This window comes from Myxine glutinosa, chromosome 5 (genome assembly GCF_964187855.1).
Source record: "Myxine glutinosa chromosome 5, kmMyxGlut1.1, whole genome shotgun sequence".
Classification (NCBI taxonomy): domain Eukaryota; kingdom Metazoa; phylum Chordata; class Myxini; order Myxiniformes; family Myxinidae; genus Myxine; species Myxine glutinosa.
The window spans coordinates 132,659,972-132,687,040 of NC_136265.1; the positions used below are offsets into that span (position 1 = coordinate 132,659,972).

General features: G+C 48.4%; 1 protein-coding gene across 1 annotated transcript; it reads right to left on the bottom strand.

Moving 5' to 3' along the window:
* Nucleotides 1–405: 405 nt before the first annotated feature.
* ATP5IF1 (ATP synthase inhibitory factor subunit 1) lies at nucleotides 406–6,752 on the bottom strand. The gene is made up of 3 exons (XM_068116187.2): nucleotides 6,625–6,752; nucleotides 4,022–4,131; nucleotides 406–919 (listed from the first exon to the last, which is right to left on the bottom strand). Exons 1-3 carry the CDS (start codon nucleotides 6,679–6,681, stop codon nucleotides 778–780), a joined length of 309 nt encoding a protein of 102 aa, XP_067972288.1. The 5' UTR covers nucleotides 6,682–6,752; the 3' UTR covers nucleotides 406–777.
* Nucleotides 6,753–27,069: the final 20,317 nt, after the last annotated feature.

The following is a 27,069-nucleotide window of genomic DNA, read 5'->3' on the forward strand; positions in this document are numbered from 1 at the left end:
AGCTTTAGCTCGAGGACCATTAAAGTACTGGATTTTGCTCTTCTTGCTCAAAAAAAGTTCTAACTTGGTGCTTGTATCCCGTCGCTGCACCGTTTGTCACAACACCTGGATATGGCTCCGGTGTCTCCGCCAAATCTAAGACACGTCAGAACAAGAACTTGGAATGCAACTCGGGTGCTCATAAATAACAAATGGCCGACTCTTGCAAAAATACACGATGGGATCCAGGATGTGCAGCTTAACATCCTAGCAATAAACTACGGCCTTCAAACCCAAACAAGACAACTCAAAGCTGAGTATGCTACCTCTGCTATATCCTACAAAATAATTGAGCTCAGTCTTGGTGAAGGTTGAGCAAATATGAAAAAAACCCAAAAACCTTTGAATCATGAACAGAAACAAATGTGTAGCCATTTAAATTTATTCAGCAAAACTCCAAACCCAGAATCCAAAGCACGAGTCCAAGTACTTCTCAACAAATGGTGTCCAAATAAGCCAAGAGGAATAACAAAAGCTGCTTCAATTGGTGTAACGAGCCAGTCGAGTTGGCTGGTTCAAGGTTTAGCATTTAGGATGGCAATACAGACAGATCACACCATACGACAATTGGCCTGCTTTGCCAAAACAAAAATGGAGACGGGGGGGGGGGGGGGGGGGAGGCTAGATTGAACATGTGACACGGGTTGTTGATCAAGAGTGTGCAGATTGCAGGAATCATGCTGTCAAACTCCAAACTATTGATAATCGTGAAGGTGGTGGTGCCATTGAGGGGTGGCTTCAATCATCTTGGTCTAGATCTTTGATCTTCTTCTGATGTCGGTCTATCTCGTCTTTCAGGCGGTCGATCTCATGTTTGTGATGTTTTATCTCCTCGTTATGGTGTTTGTGCAGCTTTTTTAGCTGTTCTTGCTGCATCTTTCTGCATAAAAGGACAATGCAAGCACAGATTACATCAATAATGTGCAACAACAAAAGACGTCTCGAGATAGGCCGCCGTTTCAATTTACAAAAGCCAACCCAGATTCGCGATACCAGTAATGACAACTTTATTCCATCAACTTAAAAACACTGACAGCAAAATGCAAAAATCCGATAAACATTTGATTTATAATTCTCGATTATGAACATTATGCAATTCTGAATATCAGTAAATGAATGGTGATCATTACCAATATTCGATTTCACTCCTGGGTTGCATAGACGGGCGGATTGTGTGTACCTACGAGGCCGTCCTCTCATCTCAAAACCGTCTAGCCTGCTTTGAATCCCGACCCAGCTATAAACTGGGTTGATTCATCAATGGCAGGTCGATTCATCAATGTGTGTGCAGTCCCTCGGATGGACGTTCAAGTGGGCATCCCATCTGCTGGCATTAATTGTTGGACGATAAAGATCCCATGGTGTCCTTCGCAAAGAGTAGGTGAGCTATCGCCGGCAACATGAACAAATTCCAAATTGCTGCCCTAACTACTGCTGGGTAGGAAGGCAATGGCGAACCACCCAGTGTAACCCTTGCCAAGAAACTGCTTTGGCAGACCCAACATTCTGTGAAGTGTGGTACATCAGAATGAGACTAAAATAATTCAAGCGAGAGCGAAATTGATGGAGCGCCATCGCAGATGCCCATGCTTCCCACCTGCCCGAATGGCAAAACGTTTCACCAAGAACTTCAGGAAACAATATCTCTCAAATCACAAGACTGAACTCTCAAACTCGTCTCCCTCCTCCAAATCCTGATGGAGTCTGGTCATGCCCGTTTCTGATGTTTGTTCCCCTTCCATCCCCTCCCTTACCTGAAACGGCTACACAGCTGACACCACCCGTGAAAAAGCTGAATGCGTCAACTCTGCTTCAAAACCATCGATCTCTGTACCCACCTTACCCAGTCACACCCAGCTGCTCCTGAACTCTATGTCCTTCTCTCCTGACAACACAGAGAAGTTTCTGTCAAACCTCGAATGATTCTGCAACTGGACCAGACGGCATCAGCCCACAGGTCCTAAAATCGTGCTCTGCCACACTTTCACACCCTCTCTCTGTTCTATTCACCCTCACTTTTGATCAAGGTCATCTCCCATCTGCTAACTTCTTGGACCACCAAATCAAAACCAACGCTGCAAAAGCAAAATAAGCAAACCAAATGGAATTACCTGAAATACATATCTTCCTCTGCTGCCTCTTTCTTTCCAAAACTCCCATCAGCTTGGAAATCAGCCGACATTACCGCTTTACATAAAAAAGGTGCAAAAACAGATCCTTGCAACTACAGACCAATCAGCCTGCTCCCAATTATCAGCAAGGTCATGGAATCCATCATCGCTTCTGATATTAAATTCTTCCTCTTTCTCCAATGGCTTGATCTCTGATCAACAATTTGGTTTCAGACCTGGTCACTCTACTCTGGATGGAGGTCCTCAATGCCAAACAGGAAACCAGAGCTGTCTCCCTTGACATATCATGTGCCTTCCATACGGTCTGGCACCCCACCCTGCTCACCAAACTCTCCTCCTTTGGTATACATGGAAATTTCCACTCATGGCTTGCGGACTTTCTCTGTGGGGAAAAATGGCCTCTCAAGGTGGTTCTTCTTCTCCTGTCGGTCAACGTAGAGCTCAATGGAATTCTTTATTCTTTATTCCTCCTCCTCCTCCTCCTCCTCCTCCTCCTCCCTCCTCCTCCTCCTTCTTCCTCCTCCCTCCTTCCTCCTCCCTCCTCCTCCTCCTCCTCCTCCTCCTCGCTTTTTTTTTCTTCTGGCAATGCAGTGCTCTGGGTCCTGTGCTTTTTCTTATCTTCATCAATGATCTCTCCGACTCCACCCTCTGCCATTGCATCTCTCATCCCTCAGATTGGAAGGCAACAATAGGGGAATACTTTTTATAACAATGTTGTTTCGCTATAACATCACTAACCAAAAGGGGAACACTTTTATAACAATTTGGCAATGTTTCCATAGTCTTCAGTTCCCCTCAGTGCGCCACAATTTTCACATCTCCTGCCACCCACACAGAATTAGGACTACTTGCATCGGAGGAACAGCATCCAAGGCGATGTTACTGTACACGTAAAAATGTAAAGCAACGAAAGGCAGAAGAACACACCCCCTACCCTCACCATTCAAATCTTTGTTCAGCATCCACCTGGTGAACTGAACTGAATTTCCCCGAAACATCACCCACAAGTGATAAACGTTTTGCCAAGCCTTTAGCCTCATGGTGATCCAGAGTAGAGCAAAAAGCCTCTACGATGACTTGGTGGCAATGGAAGGGGAGGGTTCTTTGGTTTACCAAAGATTAATAATAATAATAAAAATATGGGGGCAGGAGGAGTGGGGGGGGGGGGGGGGGGTGGAGTTGTAATCTGCTACATCTGTCCATCCCTCATGCTGTCTCCTCTTAAATTTCCAGGCACAAATTTCCAGCCAAAAATGCAATTCCAGGCACATTTTTACTGAAACTTTGTATGTGCAATCAACATTGAAGGACACATGAAAAATGCAAGGATTTGTTTGATTTGACCCCAGGTTCATGCCCCAGAAGCCTGGTGTTGGCTTAATCGTTAAGGGGGCTGGCTTAAGATTTTAGGATCTTGAATTTGAGCCCGTCATGCCGTTGATTAACACCAGGTAGGTTGACTGAGCCTGTCATCCTTTCAAGGTCTGCAAAATGAGTACCAGCTTACTGGGAAGAATGAGCCATTGGAGTGGAAAAATTAAACTCAAATTTGATATTGGGTCATTCCTGTGGAACCTTTTGCCATCTTTCAACTATGCTTGAGGTGGATTGAAGGTTGGGGATTGGCAATGGCACTGCCATAGTCTTCACTACAGTTAAAGCTGTTTTTAGTGCAAATGTTTTTTGACTTTAGCCACATAAAATGATATTTACATTAATTTGAATGGGAAAATTCATTTCGAACATCACACTTTTTAGAGACACATCAACGACGTTGCATGAGAACTTCCTGGACCACCAAATCAAAACTAACACTGCAAAAGCAAAATAAGCAAATCAAACGGAATTACCTGAAATACATCTCCTCCTCTGCTGCCTCTCTCTTTCCAAAACTCCCACCGGCTTCCCGCACAGATCCACCACCACCACCACCCTTACCAGCTCCGCTGCCCAGTTCTCCCTGGCAGTGGCACAAGGAGGGAGGATAGACAAGGGCTGTGAACGAATAAAAACATTACAAATTTTGGGCAATCCACCCTGAATATTGTGCATTGGAACATGTTGGATTGTCTACATTTGCACGTTAAATAACATTTTGAAGCAGACAAGTTTCAAAATCACGAGATTGGATCAAATCGTTTCACTTCACATACTCGTACAAAAAAAAAATCAAAAAAAAAAAATCACGTGAGAGTAGCGTCAAGTATATGGGAGGAATGGAGACCATCACATCACAAACGACACCCTAAGTGTACGATGTTCATTTGTGTAGTTTGTCATTCGCCAAACCGTGCTGACGACTCCATATATACAACTGTAGGTACTAACATGGGCCAACTGCTCTTCATCCATTCCAACTCTTCATCTGTGGCAAAATTCAAATTCCAACAAGTCAGTTGCCTCGACAAAAACCAGCCATGCGTTGGAGTGAAGGCCTTCAATGAGCCTGCAGGTGCAACACAATCGGTGAAATTTGCCACCTATTTCTATGGAAATTTCGTCCTCCCGCTCGGACCCGAACATGGCTACCATTATCCCAATAAGCTATAACCTTCAACCTCCTGTGTTCATTTTCTGCCATACGTGGGTGCTGCAAGCAAAAAAACAAAAAAACAAACAAAAAAAAATTATATATATATGATCAAGGCACCTCCTAGCTTTAATGGTGAGCACCAGCCACGAATTATGTCTCACACGTTATGTTCGTTGATTAAATATATATATATATATATATATAACACCAACAACAAAAAACTATAACCACACAATGCCAAACAAAAAAACACTGACCGCACAACAAAAAAAACTAACCACACAATACCAACAAAAAAAATATAAATACACAAATACAAGACCAACAAGCTATAACCACACAGACTATAACCACACAAACTAAAACCACATAAACATAATACCAACAAGCTATAACCACACACACATAACACAAACACGCTATAACCACAAACATAATACCAACAAGCTATAACCACACAAACATAACACCAACAAGCTATAACCACACAAACATAATACCAACAAGCTATAACCACATAAACATAATACCAACAAGCTGTAGCTAACCACACAACCATAACACCAACAAGCTATAACCACACAAACATAACACCAACAAGCTATAACCACACAAACATAATACCAACAAGCTATAACCACACAAACATAATACCAACAAGCTATAACCACACAAACATAATACCAACAAGCTATAACCACACAAACAACCAGCAGTGAGACCAACAAGCGATAACCACACAAACATAACACCAACAAGCTATAACCACACAAACATAACACAAACAAGCTATAACACAAAGTACCAACAAGCTATAACCACACAAACATAACACAAACAAGCTATAACCACACAAACATAACACCAACAAGCTATAACCACACACACATAACACAAACGAGCTATAACCACACAAACATAACACCAACAAGCTATAACCACACACACATAACACAAACGAGCTATAACCACACAAACATAACACAAACAAGCTATAACACAAACAAAGTACCAACAAGCTATAATCACACAAACATAACACAAACAAGTGTGTTATAAACAAGTTTATAACCACACAAACATAACACCAACAAGCTATAACCACACAAACATAACACAAACAAGCTATAATACAAACAAAGTACCAACAAGCTATAATCACACAAACATAACACAAACAAGCTATAACCACACAAACATAACACAAACAAGCTATAACCACACAAACATAACACCAACAAGCTATAACCACACACACATAACACAAACGAGCTATAACCACACAAACATAACACCAACAAGCTATAACCACACACACATAACACAAACGAGCTATAACCACACAAACATAACACAAACAAAGTACCAACAAGCTATAACCACACAAACAAGTGTGTTATAAACAAGTTTATAACCACACAAACATAACACCAACAAGCTATAACCACACACACACACAACACAAACGAGCTATAACCACATAAACATAATACCAACAAGCTATAGCTAACCACACAAACATAACACCAACAAGCTATAACCACACAAACATAATACCAACAAGCTATAACCACAAAAACATAACACCAACAAGCTATAACCACACACACGCACACACACACAACACCAACAAGCTATAACCACACAAACATAACAACAAGCTATAACCACACAAACATAACACCAACAAGCTATAACCACACAACCATAACACCAACAAGCTACAACCACACAAACATAACACCAACAAGCTATAAGTATAACCACATAAACATAATATTAATACGAAACGAACAAACTATAGCCTAACCACATAAACATAATACCAACAAACTATAACCACACAACCATAAATAATAGCTACAACAATATAATAATAATATATTATTGTAATGTGTATCAGAAGGCAGAAGCTCCAACCTGACTCATGGCTCTCACAGAAACAGCGAACGCCCGCCGCCCAATTCGAGCCGCCATCACTAGAACAAGGTCAGGGCAGTGAAGGGAACACGCATTATAAGCTCTTCTCTTGTTCCGGATCAAAGGTTTTTCTTCCGGCGTGATGACGTCAGTACGATCATCCAATTTCTGTTTTTTTCCGCCTTATGGTATTCATGAATGATGGATGTTGGGGGTTGGCAAGAGAGCTGAGAGAGCAGGATAACTTCGAGGTGCGCACGTTCGCCTCTGAGCTGTCTAACATGGGTTCGAATCCCGATACAGCTACAAACTGTCACCCTGAAGTGTCGCAGGGTAATTTATCAATACGTGTGCTGTCCCTCGCCCTCGGATGGATGTTAAACTGGGGCGTCCAGTCTGTTGGCATTCGTTGGAGTTGGGAGGACCCATGGAAGTTAAAGATCCCACATTCCCACAGGATCCTTCCTGAAGAGCAGGCGATGAAGAAATTACAAAATCTTCATTGCCTGCTGAGAAGGCAATGGCAAACCATCCAGTGCAACCCTTCCTTGCCCAGCAAAATTTCCCCCCATACAGGGGTAAAATAAAAAATGGCCGCCGCACTAAATGAAAAATCTAATCAATGTAATATCCTCGGCATTATATGTATCCACATATATAAAACCGAAAAACACGGTACGTCCGTCCCTCCATCCGTGTTGTGAAGCCGTGTGATTGTGTCTATTAATTACGTACTTTTTGAACGCCGGTTGCATCCTGCGTATTAATTGTGGTCGTCTATTAATTACGTACTGTTGGAGCATACCTTTCGACTGCTTTTTTTTTGTGTGCAAGATCGAGGCGCGTTTAAGAGCTGACATTAATGAAAAAAAAACAAACGGACACATAAGACATAATTAAGGGAGCGGGAGACAAGATGGGGAGAGAGGGGGAAGCACACAAGTACAACATTTGTGAGCAGGGACATCGGGAGATCTGTAGGAGGTAGAGGGCTTGGGGGGAGGCGGCACGAGAAATGGGTGGGGGACGGGGGGTGCGAGAGGTATAAAACACATGGACACAGCTAGAAATTTCAGGAAAGAAGTCGGTTGTAGCGGTTAGCGCTGAGTATATACAATCGCCTTGCACGTACCGAGGACGCGGCCAGGGAGCGATCACCATGCCGGGCTCATCCAGGCCGCCCGGACAGGCCCAGACGCGCCTCTCCCGGGCATGCCCGGACTCGCCGTTCCCGGGCTCGCGCGAGCCGCCCGGGCACGCCCGGTCTCGTCTTTCCCGGGCATGCACAGACTCGCCTTTCCAGGGCTCGCCCAGGACACCCGGGCATGCCCGCTCTCGCCTTTCCAGGGCTCGCCCAGGACGCCCGGGCATGTCCAGACTCGCCTTTCCAGGACTCGCCCAGCAGGCCCGGGCACGCCCAGACTCGCCTTTCCAGGGCTCGCCCGGGCACGCCCGGTCTCGCCTTTCCCAGGCAAACGCTCCGGCATGATGTGTATATATATTGCTGCCCGATAAACAGGCTTTTCAGAGTACCCGAGTTTGATTCGTGCAAAAAAGCAACTCAGACGAATTTCCGTCTTTTGTCACGTCAATCCTTTCGACTCGCGTTGGAGCACAGCTCCTTCATTGGTGACCCACGACATGGACACGGCAGTTGCCCTTAAACTGCCTACCTTCTGGGAGGCTCACGAGGCGGTTTGGTTCGGCCAAGCGGACTCCCAGTTTGCCCTGCGAGGCATCACCGCCGACGACACCCGCTTCCACCATGTGGTAGCAGCGCTCGGCTCCGCCACCGCGGCCCGCGCCCTGAGCCTCCTCCAGTGCCCGCCAGCCGCTGACAAGTATGGCGCGATCACGACGCTCCTCCTCGACGCTTTCGGCCTCTCACCGGCAGAACGTGCACGACGCCTGCTCGACCTGCCCGAGCTCGGCGACACGCGCCCGTCCGAGCGAATGGACTACATGCTCTCGCTGCTCGGTGAGCACTCTCCGGATTTTCTTTTCCGAGAGCTGTTCCTCCGCCAGCTGCCTAACCAGGTACACCTCGCCCTGGCAGGCAAGCAGATCGCGGATCCCCGCGCCCTCGCCAGGGAAGCCGACAAGATCTCCTCGGCAGGCCAGCACATCGGGGCGGCTACCTGGAGCCCGCCGCCGTCTGAGGCGACGCCCATGGCGCCCGAGCGCCCTGCACGGTTGGAGGCCGAACTGCCGGTGCAACTGGCGGCCGCCACGCCGTGCCAACCGCTTCCAACACGACGGCCGGGGCCTCCACCTGACCAGGCGTGGTGTTATTACCACGCCAGGTTCGGACGGAAGGCTCGGACGTGCCAACCCCCGTGCACTTTCGGCAAGTCGGGAAACGACCGGGCCCGCGTTCATTACCAGCCATGAGCGCCGGCCACTCAGGCAACTTGCTTTTTATTCAGGACAAAGCGTCCGGGCGGCGTTTCCTGTGTGACACCGGCGCCCAACTGAGCGTCATACCCGCCTCCAAGCAGGACAAGCAGACCGCCGTTTGCGGCCCCTCCTTGGTCGCTGCCAACGGATCGGCCATACGCACCTTCGGCCCACGCAACGTCACCCTCTGCTTCGGCAGCCAGCGCTTTAATTGGACCTTTGTGACCGCAAGCATGCCCATGGCTTTGCTGGGCGCCGACTTCCTCTGCGCGCACGGGCTGCTGGTCGATGTCAAACGGGGTCGCCTTGTCAACGCCGAGACCTTCAGCTCCCTGGCATGTACAATGAGCAGCTCCACGCCGACCGAACTAGCATGCGCCCTCCCGGCGGCGAACGAGTTCGCTCGCCTGCTCGCGGAATTCCCGGCCCTCACGCGGCCGACGTTTTCGGCCGTCGCAGTGAGACATGGTATCGAGCACCACATACAAACTACGGGCCCGCCGGTCTACGCCAGAGCCCGCCGCCTCGACCCGGCCAAACTCGCCGTGGCCAAAGCCGAGTTCGACGCGCTGGAGCGCCTCGGCATCGTGCGGCGCTCCGATAGCGCGTGGGCCTCACCACTGCACATTGTGCCAAAGCCGGGGGGCGGATGGCGCCCATGTGGCGACTACCACCCCCAACAGGTATCCAATCCCACACATCCAAGACTTTTCCGCCCGTTTGGCAGGACGGGTCATTTTTTCAAAAATTGACCTGATACGGGGATATCACCAGGTACCTGTCAGGCCGGCCGACGTCCCAAAAACGGCCGTCGTCGCGCCGTTCCGCCTGTTCGAATTTTTGAGGATGCCGTTTGGCCTCAAGAACGCGGCCCAGGCGTTCCAACGCTTGATGGACGGCGTGCTGCGCGACCTGCCATTTCTCTTCGTCTACCTGGACGACATCCTCGTCGCCAGCACGTCCTGGGCCGAGCACCTCCTCCACCTCCGAACACTGTTCGGACGCCTCAGCGAGCACGGCTTAATCGTCAACCCGGCCAAATGCCACTTCGGCACGACGGCCGTTGACTTTTTGGGCCACTGCATCACCAAGATCGGGGCCGTGCCGCTGCCGACCAAGGTCGAGGCCATCACCAAGTTCCCGCGTCCCTGCTCCATCAAGGCCCTGCAAGAGTTCCTGGGCATGGTGAATTTTTATCACCGTTTCGTGCCCCGCGCTGCTCAGCTCATGCGGCCCCTTTACGAAGCCGTCTGGGGCAAGCCGGCCAAGCATGACATCGTCTGGTCCGTGGCCATGGACGCGGCATTCACGAGCGCGAAGCGGGCCCTCGCCGATGTAACGCTGCTGGCTCACCCGGTGCTCGACGCTCCCATCGCCCTCACTACGGACGCCTCCGACTACGCGGTAGGCGCCGTACATGAACAATGGGTGAACGGGGTTTGGCAGCCACTCGCTTTTTTTAGCCGGCAACTCCGGCTGAACGAGTTAAAATACAGCACGTTTGACCGCGAGCTCCTCGGTCTATACCTGGCCGTTCGCCATTTCCGGCACCTCCTGGAGGGCCGCCCGTTCACGGCTTTCGTCGACCACAAGCCGTTGGTTTACGCAATGGCCAAAGTCACGGAGCCGTGGTCGGCCCGCCAGCAGCACCACCTCTCCGCCTTGTCGGAATTTACCACGGACATCCGGCACGTCGCCGGCAAAGACAACGCCGTGGCCGACTGTCTCTCTCGGGCCAGCGCGAATGCGGTCCACCTCGGCGTGGACTTCGTGCTCATGGCGGCCGACCAGACCACAGACACCACGGTGCAAGCCCTCCGGGCGGCGGACACGGGCCTCCGCCTGGCCGACGTCCCCTTCGCGGACACTGTCCTGCTCTGCGACGTCTCCCAAGGCCAGCCTCGCCCCATTGTGCCCGGTGCCTGGCAGCGCCGCATTTTCGCCTCCATCCACGGCTTTCCCACCCGGGCCGGAAGGCTTCCCAGAAGCTGGTGTCGGCGCGTTTCGTCTGGCACGGCCTTCGACGGGACGTCCGCGATTGGGCCAACGCCTGCACGGCCTGCCAGCGGGCCAAGGTCCACCGCCACACCGAGGCCCCGCTGGCACCTTTCACCGTGCCTGAACGGCATTTCGACCACGTCAACGTGGACCTGGTGGGCCCCCTTACCCCGTCGCAGGGTTTCGCACACCTGCTCACCATGGTGGACAGGACCACCAGGTGGCCGGAGGCCGTTCCCCTCATTTCCACCACCACCGCCGACGTGTCACAGGCTTTCATCGCCACCTGGGTCGCCCGTTTCGGCGCATCGGCGGACATCTCTTCGGACCGCGGTCCGCAGTTCACCTCCGAGCTGTGGGGTGCGGTCGCCCGCAACCTGGGAGTCCAGCTCCACCGTACCACGGCCTACCACCCCCAAGCCAATGGGTTGTGCGAGCGTTTTCACCGCTCCATGAAGGCCGCGCTCATGGCCGGCCTCCAGGACGATGGTTGGGCCGACCGGCTGCCGTGGGTCCTTTTGGGCCTCTGCACGGCCCCCAAGGAGGACCTCCAGGCGTCTACCGCCGAGCTCGTCTACGGCCAGCCGCTCCGCGTCCCGGGCGAGTTCGTGCCCGACGCTACCAGTCCCTGGTCCGCAGCTCGCCAGCGCTCGGACCTCCAGGAGGCCGCCCGACGGTTTGCCCCCGTGCCAACGTCCCGCCACGGTGGCCCCCAGTCCTACGTCCCCCCAGCGCTTCGCACAGCTGAGTACGTTTTTGTGCGTCATGACGCACACCGGGGGCCACTCCGGCCGCCGTACGACGGGCCCTTCCGGGTCCTGCGACGGGACGACAAGTCGTTCGTCATCGACATCGGCGGCAGGTCGGACCGGATTTCGGTGGACCGCCTCAAGCCGGCGCACGTGGACGTCGACCAACCACCACGGTTGGCCCTTCCTCCGCGGCGAGGCCACCCCCCGTCCACAGTTCCCCCCGCTCGACCACCCGCCACCACACCGGACCCCCTCCCCCCCACGACCCTCCAGGGGTCGCTTCGGCCGGGTCATCATGACCCCCCTTAAATTGACCCTGCCGGTGCAAGTCGATTCTGGAGGGGCGTGTGTAGCGGTTACCGCTGGGTATACACAATCGCCTTGCACCTACCGAGGATGCGGCCAGGGAGCGATCACCATGCCGGGCTCGTCCAGGCCGCCCGGACAGGCCCAGACGCGCCTCTCCCGGACATGCCCGGACTCGCCTTTCCAGGGCTCGCCTAGGACGCCCGGGCATGCCCGCTCTCGCCTTTCCAGGGCTCGCCCAGGACGCCCGGGCATGTCCAGACTCGCCTTTCCAGGGCTCGCCCAGCCTTTCCAGGGCTCGCCCAGGACGCCCGGGCATGTCCAGTCTCGCCTTTCCAGGGCTCGCCCAGGACGCCCGGGCACGCCCGCTCTCGCCTTTCCAGGGCTCGCCCAGGACACCCGGGCATGCCCGCTCTCGCCTTTCCAGGGCTCGCCCAGGACGCCCGGGCATGTCCAGACTCGCCTTTCCAGGACTCGCCCAGGACGCCCGGGCACGCCCAGCCTCGCCTTTCCAGGGCTCGCCTAGGACGCCCGGGCATGCCCGCTTTCGCCTTTCCAGGGCTCGCCCAGGACGCCCTGGCATGTCCAGTCTCGCCTTTCCCGGGCACGCCCGGTCTCGCCTTTCCCGGGCAAACGCTCCGGCATGATGTGTATATATATTGCTGCCCGATAAACGGGCTTTTCAGAGTACCCGAGTTTGATTCGTGCAATAAAGCAACTGGACGAATTTCCGTCTTTTGTCGCGTCAATCCTTTCGACTCGCGTTGGAGCACAGCTCCTTCACGGTGTTTCAAAAAAAGTGGATCTGGGGGTGAATTAACGGGGGTTGAAGAGATCAAGGTTTTGGATGGTGGTGAACAGCTGTTTTAAAGACCTGGAGCTGCATTCCGCAACCTTTTTAGCCCAGGACCCAATAAAAAACCCAGGCATCCAGTCACGACCCATCGAACCCCCCTCCCCCCCCCCCCCACAAACGTCACGGAAATATCGATTGCTTATGACGTCAATATCTTGGTAAGGGTTCGGTTCATCATCTTTGTACAGTCGTACAATTCGTAATTGAACAACAAAGCAAAGTGACGACAATCATACCAAACACTGTCCTTATTTTGTTATTTTGTGCGGATCTCCACGACCATGAGGAGAGAGAGAGAGCGAGAGACCACGCCCCCCTTGAGAATGAGCAGCGACTTCGATCACAGATACCGCCCATTTGATATTGTCAGCCAATCAGGCGTAACTGGTCTGCCTTGTTCGCAGCTTCGGAAGAGATGAATCCGCCCCGACGATGAATCCGGATGAAGATTTAATGAAGAAGATGAAGATGATGATGAAGATGAAGATGAAGATGAAGAAGATGATGAAGATGATGATGAAGATGAAGATGAAGATGAATCTCACAACATTCATTGGCGGTGCATCTTTTGTGAAATCGAATAAAACTTGACACGCCAAGATATAAAGGTGTTTGAACTTCATTTTAATCTTCATCGTGAATAGATAATGAACTTAAAATGTAACATGAACTGATAAACAAAACAAGAATAACTACTGAAAAAACCCGACATGCATCTGTACTTATATCCAGGTTCAATGTTCCGTTATCATGAACAACATTAAACAAACAACTTTCACTGATTAAACCCGAAAGTGAAACTTACAAGCCTAATTCAAATGTTCCGTTAGCAACATTGTAGATGTGGATTATCCCCATCAGTCCGATGGTTGACTTTGCATATTGGCGACGAGATCATCGATTCGGCTTTGAAGCGGCGACCATGCGATTCTCAGGTTGGCGCACGGGGCCACTGTCTCCAGTTTGTTTCGATACTTGGACTCTGGGCCGGATTTAGGAATGGGAAAGCTGGGCAGTTGCCCAAGGGCCTCCACAACCAGGGCGCCTCCACATATTAAATGAAAAAAAAAACAATTTGTTCGGAAAAATGTACAGTAAAATTTCCTCCAACGCGGCTTCCTCGAACACTGTTTCCAATGCGTCAAAACCTCCCCAACGCGAGGGTGTGTTTCGCATTTACGCGATCGTGGCTGGTGTTTCCCCAAAGATTTATATTATTCTTATTCCTTGTTACTGCACTGTACTTTACTTAACCCTTGTGCACACAAGGCAGGTGTTATTAGGCTAAATACAAGGCTAACAATAGCCTTCTTCCGTATGCCTCAATACACCCACACACCAGATTAGAAGTTGGTACTTCGCTTATTTTTCAAGATATTTCGTTCACAAGGTTCAGACATATATATGGTGGTGGCCATCTTGGATTTTGACGTGGCGACCCAATTTTCAATAGCGTTCTTCCTTTTTTTTTGTATACAAGATCGAGGCTCGTGAAAGAACGAACATTAATCACACAAAAAGTCAAACCGACACACAAAACACAAAAAACAAGGGGAGCGGCAGACAAGATGGGGAGAGAGTGGGGAAGGACACAAAGACAACATTTGAGAGCAGGGACATCGGGAGGACGTGGGGGGAGGTGGGAGAGGTATAAACATATGAGCACTGCAAGGACTCTGGGGTGAATTAGCGGGGGTAGAAAAGATCAAGGTTTTGGATGGGGGAAGATAAGAGATGGTGGTGCACAGCTGTTCTAAAGACCTGGAGGGAGGAGTGGGATTGAAGGGAGTGGGGGAGTTTGTTCCTGAGGCGGGAGAAAAGGGGAATGAAAGAGTGAAGGTGAGCAGAGAGCCTAGATTTTGGCAGTTTAACCATAAGAGGGTTGCAGGCAGATCTTGTGTGACCTGAAGGAATATTGGGGGGGACAGAGCACAGAGAGAGCTGGGGGAGCAAGGCCGGAGAGGAGTCGGTAGAAGACAGAAAGACCACCAACCTGCCTGCGTTGAGTGAGTGAAAGGCCCTTAGAGTTAACTTCATCACAGGAGATTCCAATGATTCTGAAAGCTTTGGCCTCAACAGCGTGTAGCCGAGCTAGGTGTGAGGCAGGAGCACCAGCCCCGAGGGGGGAACAGTATTCCACTGAGCTGCGGATGAAAGCCTTGTATGTGGTGAGGAGCTCAGGTGTGCCAAGTGTTACGAATTCCGGGTTTAAGGGGGTTACAATTCAGGTCATTTCTTATTAATGTATATTCTATTAAAGGTTGTTGTGATTAAAGGGTCAGGAGCCCTTCTGGGAAAATCGAGACCGGAAACGGGATGGTGAAGAAGAGGAGGAGGAGAAGAAAGGGCGGCCATCTTGAGCTTCGAGAGCTCCAACGCGAGCGGAGGCGATCATTACCTACTTTGGAACGGAGTTGGAAAAGCCCGTCTGGCGAGAGGAGTTACCTGCGCGGGGTGATTGATTGCCGGTTACGTGTCAAGGTGCCGTGTGGTCCTGGAAGGAACCAAGCACCCAGCGCTGTTCGCCTCGACGCCTACGAGGGCGTGTACGGGTCGCACCTTGGGCCTGGCGCGCGAAAGAGATTGGAAGGAGACGGTTGAGAGTTGAGACTGCAGCTCGAGACCGAGCCGCCGAACGTGAAGGACAAGGGAACCGTGCCTCTGTGAACCGAAGTCCGCGCGTCAGGAGAGCGCCGGATTACTGCGGAACCTGCGAAGTCGGGTATCCTCGCTGAGGTTGTCGAGTATCCTCACTCCCAGCCCCAGATTGGAATCGGACCTAGATTCCCCGATCGCTGGATCGACTCGACGTCACCTGGGAGGCGTGCAGGAATCGGACATTGCTTCCCCGATCGCTGGATCGACTCGACGTCACCTGGGAGGCGTGCAGAGACATTGGGGGCAAGGGCCGTGAGTGTTGCCAACACTGTTGTGGGTTAAGGTGGCGCCACCTATACTATAGATAAGGATTGTATGGAAGTGCTGTAAACGCATTGTGATTCCTGTGCGGGATTTGGGAATATATTGGGGTTTGTTCGTAACCCTTGGTGTGGACTCGTTATTGATTGACTTATTTTCACCCAAGGACCATACATCTTTCTGCCGGGGCTCCCCTCGAGGTTGACCCCGTAACACAAGGAAGGACTTCGCACGACGGAGGATGCCCAGTCGGCGACTGGCTTTGGAGGCCAGCTTGGAAATGTGGTTTTCCCAAGTAAGATCATCGCAGATCGTGAGACCCAAAAGCTTGAGAGACAGAACTTCTTGGAGAGGATTGTTGAGAAAGTAGATGGGAGGGTTTTCCAGTCGGTCCTTTCGGAGAAACATTGTAAGAGTGTGAGATTTGTCAGGATTGAAAGACATGTTCCACTTGTTTGACCAGTCTGTGATTTTGTCCAGGTCTACAGAGAGTGAGGAGACTGCAGACTGCCGATCTGAGGGATGAGGAATGGAGCGGCAGATAGTGGAGTCATCAGCAAAGAGATGGAGAGGATTTTCCCGAGAGTCGGAGAGATCATTGATGAAGACCAGAAATAGCACAGGGCCCAGAACACTATCTTGGGGAACTCCAGCCAGAACAGGAGGGGAGATGAGAGAAATCCATTCAGGGCCACAGCCGCCACACGTTGCCTACGACCAAAGAGGAAGTCCGCAAGCCATGAGTGGAGATTTCCATGGATACCATAGGAGGAGAGTTTGGTGAGCAGAGCTGGGTGCCAGACCGTATCGAAGGCACGTGATATGTCAAGTGAGACAGCTCTGATTTCCTGTTTGGCATTGAGGACCCCCATCCATTGTTGAGACAGTAGAAGCAACATGTCCAGAGTAGAATGACCTGGTCTGAATCCAATTTGATGATCAGAGATCAAGCCATTGAAGAAGAGGAAGGATTTGATATCCGAAGCAATGATGGATTCCATTACTTTGCTGATAATTGGAAGCAGGCTGATTGGTCTATGGTTGCAAGGATCTGTTTTTGCACCTTTTTGTGTAAAGCGGTAATGCTTGCTGATTTCCAAGATGCTGGCAGATGACCTTGAGCAAAAGAGAGGGTGAAAAGAACAGAGAGAGGGCGAGATAGAGCGGCAGAGCAGGATTTTAGGACCAGTGGGCTGATGCCGTCTGGTCCAGTTGCAGAATCAGAGTCGAGGTTTGATAAAAACTTCTCCACCTTGTCAGGAGAGAAGGACACAGAGTCCAGGAGCAGTTGGGTTCGACTGGGAAAGGTAGGAACAGAGAGAGATGGGTTTGGGACACACGATTTTGAGGGAAACACAGAGTTGAGGCATTCGGCTTTGTTCGGCTTATGCCTAGCTTATTCGGTTATTATTCGGCTTATGCCGAGATACAACCACACACCAGATTAGAAGTTGGTACTTCACTTATTTTTCAAGATATTCCGCTCACAAGGTTCAGACATACATGGCGGCGGCCATCTTGGATTTTTACGTGGCGACCCAATTTTCAATAGGGTTCTTCCTTATGCCTAGATACACCCACACACCAGATTAGAAGTTGGTACTTCGCTTATTTCTCCAAGGTATTTTGCTCACAATTTTCAGACATATATATGGTGGTGGCCATCTTGGATTTTGACGTGGCGACCCAATATTCAATAGCCTTCTTCCTGATGCCGAGATACACCCACACACCAAATTAGAAGTTGGTACTTCGCTTATTTTTCAAGATATTTCGCTCACAAGATTCAGACATATACGTATATGGTGGCGGCCATCTTGGATTTTGACGTGGCGACCCAATTTTCAATAGCGTTCTTCCTTGTGCCTAGATACACCCACACACCAGATTAGAAGTTGGTACTTCGCTTATTTTTCAAGATATTCAGCTCACAAGGTTCAGACATACATGGCGGCGGCCATCTTGGATTTTGACGTGGCGACGCAATTTTCAATAGGGTTCTTCCTTATGCCTAGATACACCCACACACCAGATTAGAAGTTGGTACTTCGCTTATTTTTCAAGATATTCTGCTCAAGTTTCAGACATACATGGCGGCGGCCATCTTGGATTTTGACGTGGGTTGCACCCACACACCAAATTCGAATGCGGTCCTTCGCTTACGCATGCATGCACACACGCACGTACGCACGCCCGCACGGACGGAAGGACGGACGGAGGGATGGACGGACGGACGGGAAAACCATAGTCCCCCTTTTGCCCCCTGCGGTGCGACGGGGGACAAAAAGACCCCCCCATTAATATTTAATTTATACATATGATGATACGAGTCGCCATTTGCCGTCATCGGCGATCGCAGTTCGATCGCAATTGGAGTCGCATATCGCAGATCGCACCCCTTATCGCAGATCGTTCGATCGCAGATCGCGTTCAATCGCAGTGAATGAATCAACCATTAGGACGGTACGGTAGGCCAAAGATAAAATCCGTTCCAGTGATTGTGCAGGAGCCTCCATCGCAACATCGCAACAGCGACCAGCAGCACTTCAACCCCTTCCACCAGCAATTCAACACCATCCACCAGCAAATCATCACCCAAACCTCCAACAACCACCTCACAATAAGGTGAGTTCTTTTGCAATAATACAGTACTATTATGATACCAACACTTATTTTAATGTATGTTTAATAATGCTGCACCATTCCATACAAAGAAATATGTAAAAAAAGCAAGAAGGCTGTTTTAGGGTCAGTTTTTTGGGAGCCTGGAACATATGCCCAATTTCCCCATACGCTTATTGATTCCTCCAATGCGAATTCCTCCAACACGAGGTTATCCCAGAATGTATCCCCCGCGTTGGAGGAAGTTTTACTGTATTTGTAACAACTAGGGCATTGCCCGTACTATATCTATATCTAAAATTATATCCCCCCCCTCTATTTACATGAAATGGTTTGGTCCAAAGCGAACGGCTTCCGGAGTTTGGTAAAGAAATCGCCATCGCGTGCACAAACGCGCAGGAAAGCGAATGAATCGCAAATTCGTTTTTATTAGTTTTAAAACATAGTTTAACGCCAACATAGCGCCAACATAGTTTGCAAACGTGAAATAAATGAATACGCTCTCAAATGTGCCATCCGAGGCAGAGTGTGTCTGCCACGTTCGGCACACGCGATAGTTCGCTGCTCTCTGATTGGTTGAATCGTTTTTTGGACATAGCTCGGTAAGTAATTGTCCGATTAATATGAAACCTTGAAAAGGCACATCCTCGGGTCCCCAGCAATATACCTGGCAAGTTAAAAGTATATCGGACCCGTGGTTGTCGAGAAACAGCGGTCACAGACAAACAAACGTACAAACGTACAAACAAACAGAGATTACTGGAATTATAGATAGATGGAAGCGTTCCTATTGATGCTGCTAATCTTTCAGGCTGGACAAAGGGATAATGCTGACTCATCCTTGGTAAGCAGTGTGCAGTATATGCAGTGTGTATCACCATGGGGGCATCAAGGAAAGCTAATGCACCATAGATATTTGGGTTGCCGCCTGCCATATTATAGCAATTGCAGTGCTACATTCCAGATTTTTCGCAAATAAAATAAACACAAATTTTCTTGCAGGAATGAGTGGAATGGACAGGCACAAAAGTCCACGACATTTTGCAAGTGGTGCTGCAAAAAAGAACGTATCAAAGGAACGTACTGAAAGAGAAGCCCAAGAACTTGCAAAAACACGTCGAATGACTGAATTCTTCACTCGTCCATCAGCTTCAGAAGCAGACAGTGCTTCACCTGCAGTACAACCAGAGCAGGCACCTGCTGCAGACACCAGCTTCATCTTCATCCGGCCTGTCTACGGTAGAAAATGACCAGAATGTCGAGAAGACAGACACTGCTTCAAAGCAAGTGCTTCCAGAATCTCATACAAATAAACAGGTTGATGACATCAGCGTACGGCCAGAGCATATGACGAAATAATTAATTGACTATTGGGCTGTGAAAGGTGCTGAGGAACTCCACCACAGTGATGTCAAGTCTTTGTATGCCAAATCAGCAATACAAAAAGTTGCAAGCAATGTCAGTCGGAAATGTACACCAGCTATGTTTGAGCGACGAAATCGAAATGGGGAAGTTGTGATACGCTCTTGGCTTTGTTTTTCACCAGGAAATGGTCGACTCTACTGCTACTTTTGCAAGCTAATGGTGTTGCAAGATCCCAATTCACACATGATGGGTTCTGCGACTGGAAACACGCTAGTGATCGACTTGGTGTCCATGAGCAATCAAAAGACCACATTCAAGCAGTTTTGTCAGCAGCAAGTCGTGCAAAGAAAGCTGGACGTATAAACTGTGAACTTGCACAAGAAGCGGTTCAAATTGAGCAATATTGGCGCAGTCTTTTAAAGCGACTGGTCAGTGTGCTTAAATTTGCATGTGAACGAGGCCTTGCTCTTCGTGGAGACAATTAAACATTTGGATCTCCTCATAATGGAAACTACTTGGGAATACTAGAGCTTTTGGCTGAATATGATGATTTCCTCAGATGATTTCCTCAGGATTTCCTCAGGATTTCTGTCAACCCTCGACTCTGATTCTGCAACTGGACCTGACGGCATCAGCCCACGGGTCCTAAAATCTTGTTCTTCCGCTCTTTTACTCCCTCTCTCTGTTCTCTTCACACTCTCTTTTGCCCAAGGTCATCTGCCATCTGCTTGGAAATCTGCCAACATCACCGCTTTGCACAACAAAGGTGCAAAAACAGATCCCAGCAACTACAGACCAATCAGCCTTCTCTCAATTATCAGTAAAGTCATGGCATCCATCATTGCTTCAGATATGAAATCTTTCCTCTTCTCCAATGGCTTGATCTCTGATCATCAATTTGGTTTCAGACCTGGTCACTCTACTCTGGACATGCTGCTACTGCTTTCTCAGCAATGGATGGAGGTCCTCAATGCCAAACAGGAAATTAGAGCTGTTATCAGCTTGACATATCACGTGCCTTCGATATGGTCTGGCACCCCGCTCTGCTCACCAAACTCTCCTCTGTTGGTATACATGGAAATCTCCACGCATGGCTGGCGGACTTCCTCTCTAGTCGTAGTCAATGTGTGGCCCTGAATGGGTTTCTCTCATCTCCTCTTCCTGTTCAGGCTGGAGTTCCCCAAGGCAGTGTTCTGGGCCCTGTGCTTTTTCTGGTCTTCATCAATGATCTCTCCAACTCTCTTGAAAATCCTCTCTATCTCTTTGCTGATGACTCTACTCTGTCGCTCCATTCTTCATCCCTCAGATCGGCAGTCTGCAGCCTCCTCACTCTCTGCAGACCTGGACAAAATAACAGACTGGGCAAACAAGTGGAACATGTCTTTCAATCCTGACAAATCTCACACTCTTACGATGTCTCTCCGAAAAGACCGACTGGACAACCCTCCCATCTACTTTCTGAATAATCCTCTCCAAGAAGTTCTGTCACTCAAACTTTTGGGTCTCACTATCTGCCATGATCTTTCCTGGGAAAACCACATTTCAAATCTGGCCTCCAAAGCCAGTCGCCGACTGGGCATCCTCCGTCGTGCGAAGTCCTTCCTTGGCACACCTGAGCTGCTCACCACGCACAAGGCTTTCATCCGCAGCTCAATGGAATACTGCTCTCCCCTCTGGGCTGGTGCTCCTGCCTCACACCTAGCTCGTCTTCACGCTGTTGAAAGCAAAGCATTCAGAATCATTGGAATCTCCCGCGATGAAGCTAACTCCAAGGGCCTCTCACTCACTCAACGCAGGCAGGTTGGTGGTCTTTCCGTCTTCTACTGACTCCTCTCTGGCCTTGCCCCCCCAGCTCTCTCTGGGCTCTGTCCCGCAAATATTCCTACAGGTCGCACAAGATCTGCCTGCAACCCTCTTATGGTTAAACTGCCAAAATCAAGACTCTCTGCTCACCTTCACTCCTTCATTCCTCTTTTCTCCCGCCTCTGGAACATACTCCCTCACTCTCTTCAATCCCACTCCACCCTCCAGGTCTTTAAAACAGCTGTTCACCACCATCTCTTATCTTCCCCCATCCAAAACCTTGATCTTTTCTATCCCCGATAATTTCACCCCAATTCCACTTTTTGAAATACCAACTTCTGTCCTGGAAGTCCTTGGTGTCCTTGTGTTTTATACTTCTCCCACCCCCCCCCCCCCCCCTTCCCGCGCCTCCTACCCCCAAGCCCTCTCCCTCCCACACATCTCCCTGCTCTTAAATGTTGTGTGCTCTCAAGTGTTTGTGTGCTTCCCATTCTCTTGTCTTCCGCTCCCTCTTTTTATATATTTTGTTTGTCTGGTTGATTTGTTTGTGAAGTAAATGTCAGCTCTTTCACGAGCCTCGATTCAGTATACAAAAAAAAAAAAAAAAAAAAAAACACATCCAGAATCATGCAAATCGTGGCAGTGGTCATACAAACTATTTGTCTTCAACCATCTGTGAAGAACTTGTCTTACTAATAGGCAATGAAGTTCTGAATGAAATAATTTCACGCATAAAACTGTCAAAATACTATTCAGTTTCTCTTGATTCCACAGCTGATGAAGGTCATGTTGATCAACAAACTCTGATCTTCAGATACATGGAGCATGATACACGAGTTGAGAGATTTGTGAAGTTCTTGCCAAATCAAGGACACAAGGCTCAATAAATGTTTGAAGGATTGATGAAATTCCTTGCAGACCATGACATTGACATTCAGAATTGTCGTGGGCAATCATATGATAACGCCTCAGCAATGAGTGGGAGATCCAATGGTCTTCAAGCTAAAGTAGCAGCTGAAAATCTTCATGCAGTTTGGATACCCTGTGCTGGACATTCACTGAACAGAGTTGGACAAGCAGCAGCGGAATGTTGTCAAGCAGCTGTGGCATTTTTTGACTTCCTCGAGGCAATTTATGTGTTCTTCACAGCTTCCACACATCGTTATGAAATTCTTACAGACTCACTGAAGACTGTGGAATCTGGTCCTGTATCTGTGCCAAAGAGGGTTTCTACAACACGATGGTCCTGTCGATCCGAAGCAGTAAAAGCACTCGTCCAAGGATATCACCCAATCCGTGAAGCACTTTCCAAAATAGCAAGAGATGTAAATGAGATGTCCCAAGCACGTTCTGAGGCAAATGGTCTCCATGACGGGATGTGCAAACTGGAGACTGGCATCGATGCTGTTTTTTTGGCGTGACATTCTTGACAAAGTTAACGCCACAAGTCACATGTTGCAAGATCCAAAACTTGATCTGAACACAGCCATAGCAATGTTGAAGTCCTTGAAATGTTTGTAAGTGAAAAACGAGAGTGCTTTCATGTTTATGAGGAGAAAGGAAAGGAGATGTCTGGAACTGATGATTATGTGCAGCTGCAGACACGCAATCGTCAACGAAATGTGTCCCTCAATCCATTGGATTATGGACGATCAGAAGAAGCTGCACTCTCAATGTCTGAAAAATTTCGAGTTCAGAATTTTCTTCCAGTAATTGATCAGTTTCTGAGTTCATTGGAGCAACGATTGGAAGCCTATGAGAACACCCGTTCTCTTTTCGGTTTCTTGCGTAAACTGGAATCACTGGACTGCGATGAAATTGAAGCAGCTGCAGCAAAATTGGTTGCTGAGTACAAGGATGATCTAGATCAAACACTTGGTGTTGAACTTGTGCAGTTTGCAGCCTTCCTCACTCATTTACTGGAATACGAAGATGATAAGACAGGGAGAGAACATTTCCTTTACAAACTGTTGATGGACAAGAAAGTGGCGGATACATTTCCAAATGTCGAGATAATGCTACGGATGTACTTGGTGCTCATGGTCACAAACTGTTCTGGAGAACGTTCATTCAGTGAAGATGAAGTTCATCAAGAACAGACTCCGTACTACAATGTGTCATGATAGGCTCAGTCACCTGGCCTTGATGAGTATTGAATGTGATATTCTCAGAGAGATTGACTTCGACAAATTGATCCAAGACTTTGCAAGGGTCAAGTCTCGTAAAGTGCCTGGTCTGTAAATATAGGTATTAGGTACTTTACTAGATTCTCATGATTGATCATGATTGACCTGCTTGCTTATTCACTATTGAGATTCTTTATACTTGAAACATAGGAACTTCGTAGATTCTTATAGATTGATCATGATGTTTAAAGATGTGGTTGCTTGCTCATTCAAATTCTTTATGCTTGAAACATAGGAACGAGATTCTTATACAGATTGATCCTGATATTTATAGATGTACATTTTTATTCAGATTCTTTGTACTTTAAAAATATACTTTATGGATGACTAACTATGTCTTGTCACCTTTTTAGTATTCTAAGGTAGGGTGGGCCTCCACTACTGAAGGCTGCCCAGGGGCCTCCACATGTCTAAATCCGGCCCTGCTTGGACTTCAGATATGTCACCGTTGAGAAACCTGCCTCACACATCCACGTCGTCGTGAATGGCATCAGGAACTTCACCGCGAGATGTGCAATCTCTGGGTACTCATGAGACACTGTCAGCCAAAACTTTACTAAAGTGTCCTTCCTGAACAGTGTCTCAAGTGTACCCTCGGACATGATGTTGATCAAGTCCTCTTTCAATCTGTTGGACAAGTTGCAGCACTGCTGAACGTCGACTGAATAAGGGTCTCGGATCCACTTCTTCCACACGCGTGGATCAACAGGAAAGTATTCGTCAAATCGTTTGCGCAGGTTCACCAGATGTTCGACGATGACATCCTTAATGTCCACACGTTCCTCAACAATCTTGCTGAGCAGATCATCCAGGTTTTCAAACATGTCAAATTCATCATTGGTCTGTACTCTTCTCTTCCATAGATCCAGCTTTGACTTGAATGCCGCTATCTTGTCATACATTACGAACACGGATTTCGCCTGCTTGTTCATTTTGCCCTGGAACGATATGTTCAGATTGTTCAACATGTTGAAGATGTCGGTCATGTATGCCAATGTTGCGATGAATTTTCACCTCCAAGAATGCGAGGACCTGATCGCGAAGTTCATACAATCTTGCCAAAGCATCTCCTCTGGAGAGCCAGAGAACAGCTGCAAAATACAGCACTGTGGTGTGTTCTGCATCTTGCTCCTTACACAGCTCTGCAAACAACCTCGAATTTAGGGCACTCTTCCTGAGATGGTTGATTGTTTTCACCGCAATGTCCATTACTTTGGCAAGTCCAGGTGACATCTCTTTCGCCGCTAATGCCTCGTGGTGGAGGAAGCAGTGGGTCCAGCTTGCCTCTGGTGCCACATCTTGGATGAGCTTAATGACACCGCTGCGCCAACCTGTCATCGATGCCGCACCATCGGTACAAACGCCAACACAATCTTCCCACCTGAGGCTATGCAATGCGATGTGTTTGTTGACGACTGCGAATATTTCTGCGGCCGTGGTCTTGGTCTGTAGCTCGTCACATGCCAGAAGATCATCCATAAAATAATCGCCATGCTGATAACGAACAAAGATGAGGATCAACGCCTTCTGTGCGATGTCCATTGACTCGTCCAACTGGATGACAAACCTGTTGGCGTCTAGGTTTGCATACAGCTGGTGCTCGATGTCTTTGCCCATGTCTATTTATTAGAGGGGTCAATATATGGTTGAACCCCCAAAAAATTGATACAAAAGGTTTTTCAATGGATTCTGGTACCATTGGGCATGCTAAATAACATACTAAAAATCTAGTAACATCTGACTTCCGGAAAGGGGTCATTTTCAAGATGGCGTCCAAGATGGCCGCCGGGAGCTTAAAATGGCCATATCTCAATTATTATTCAACCTAGAAAGGTGGTTTTGGTGTCTAACCTTAGGTTTTAGGGCCCAAGGAATCCAATTGAATCAATAAAATTACCATCAGTTAATTATTTATTGACAAGTCCAAGATGGCATCCCAAGGTGACATCCTGATCCACTAAAATTGCTCTGTTGAATAGTAGTCAACCTAGAGAGATTTTTTCAGTGTGTATACCTAGGTTTAAGGCACCCAGGAAATCATCAAAATTACTTAAATAAGCACAAAGTAATCAGGTAATCCAGTAAGCCAGGTTTACCAGCCCATGAGGCATTTGTTGTCTTATACAGTTAGTTGCTATTCATCGTCATCCTCCGACTCACCAGCTAATGAACCAAGTGTGTGTTTTAGATTGGAGATAAGAGTGTAATGTGTCTACACCACTGCCACCTGTGACTCCAGTCCACAGTATTCAGTGATCATTACAGACAAAGGTTTGTACAAAGCTTGAGAGGTTATGGCAAGGGACAGACTATTTTATATTGGGGAGGGGGACTGAAAAATCTGACAAACAATTTATTTTCATCTCAAAAGGAATAAGTATATTATTTGGTACATGTATGCATAAACAAAATCCATATTTTTTAGACATTTCCAAAAGAAATGTACACTTGTAATGCTCCAGACAGTCTCTTGAAGATCATTTATTGTAACTGCTCCACTGCCTGCAAGACACTCCGCTGCTCTTGTAGACGATATGGACTACCATGTACTACTGCCTGTGGACCGTGCCAACTTGAAGAATGTGACAATCCACATAACAAGTTTCTTCCAGAGGAGTCGGAGGATGACGATGAATAGCGACTAACTGTATAAGACAACAAATGCCTAATGGGCTGGTAAACCTGGCTTACTGGATTACCTGATTACTTTGTGCTTATTTAAGTAATTTTGATGATGTCCTGGGTGCCTTAAACCTAGGTATACACACTGAAAAAATCTCTCTAGGTTGACTACTATTCGACAGAGCCATTTTAGTGGATCAGGATGTCACCTTGGGATGCCATCTTGGACTTGTCAATAAATAATTAACTGATGGTAATTTTATTGATTCAATTGGATTCCTTGGGCCCTAAAACCCAGGGTTAGACACCAAAACCACCTTTCTAGGTTGAATAATAATTGAGATATGGCCATTTTAAGCTCCCGGCGGCCATCTTGGACGCCATCTTGAAAATGACCCCTTTCCGGAAGTCAGATGTTACTAGATTTTTAGTATGTTATTTAGCATGCCCAATGGTACCAGAATCCATTGAAAAACCTTTTGTATCAATTTTTTGGGGGTTAGGTGAGTTTTTTTCGTATATTGACCCTACTATATCCGTCGGTGAATCATGTCGGCAGAAAGTGGAATGGTGCTTATCTTGGAAGCCGCCGTCTCTCCAAGCACTTCTCTGCACATCG

Coding starts and splice junctions, on each gene's coding strand:
- ATP5IF1 (XM_068116187.2), bottom strand. CDS start 6,681: ATGGCGGCTCGAATTGGGCGGCGGGCGTTCGCTGTTTCTGTGAGAGCC. Junction 4,132..6,624: donor CTGTGAGAGCCATGAGTCAG/GTTGGAGCTTCT, acceptor TGCCACTGCCAG/GGAGAACTGGGCAGCGGAGC. Junction 920..4,021: donor GAGGAGGAGATGTATTTCAG/GTAATTCCGTTT, acceptor CCTTTTATGCAG/AAAGATGCAGCAAGAACAGC.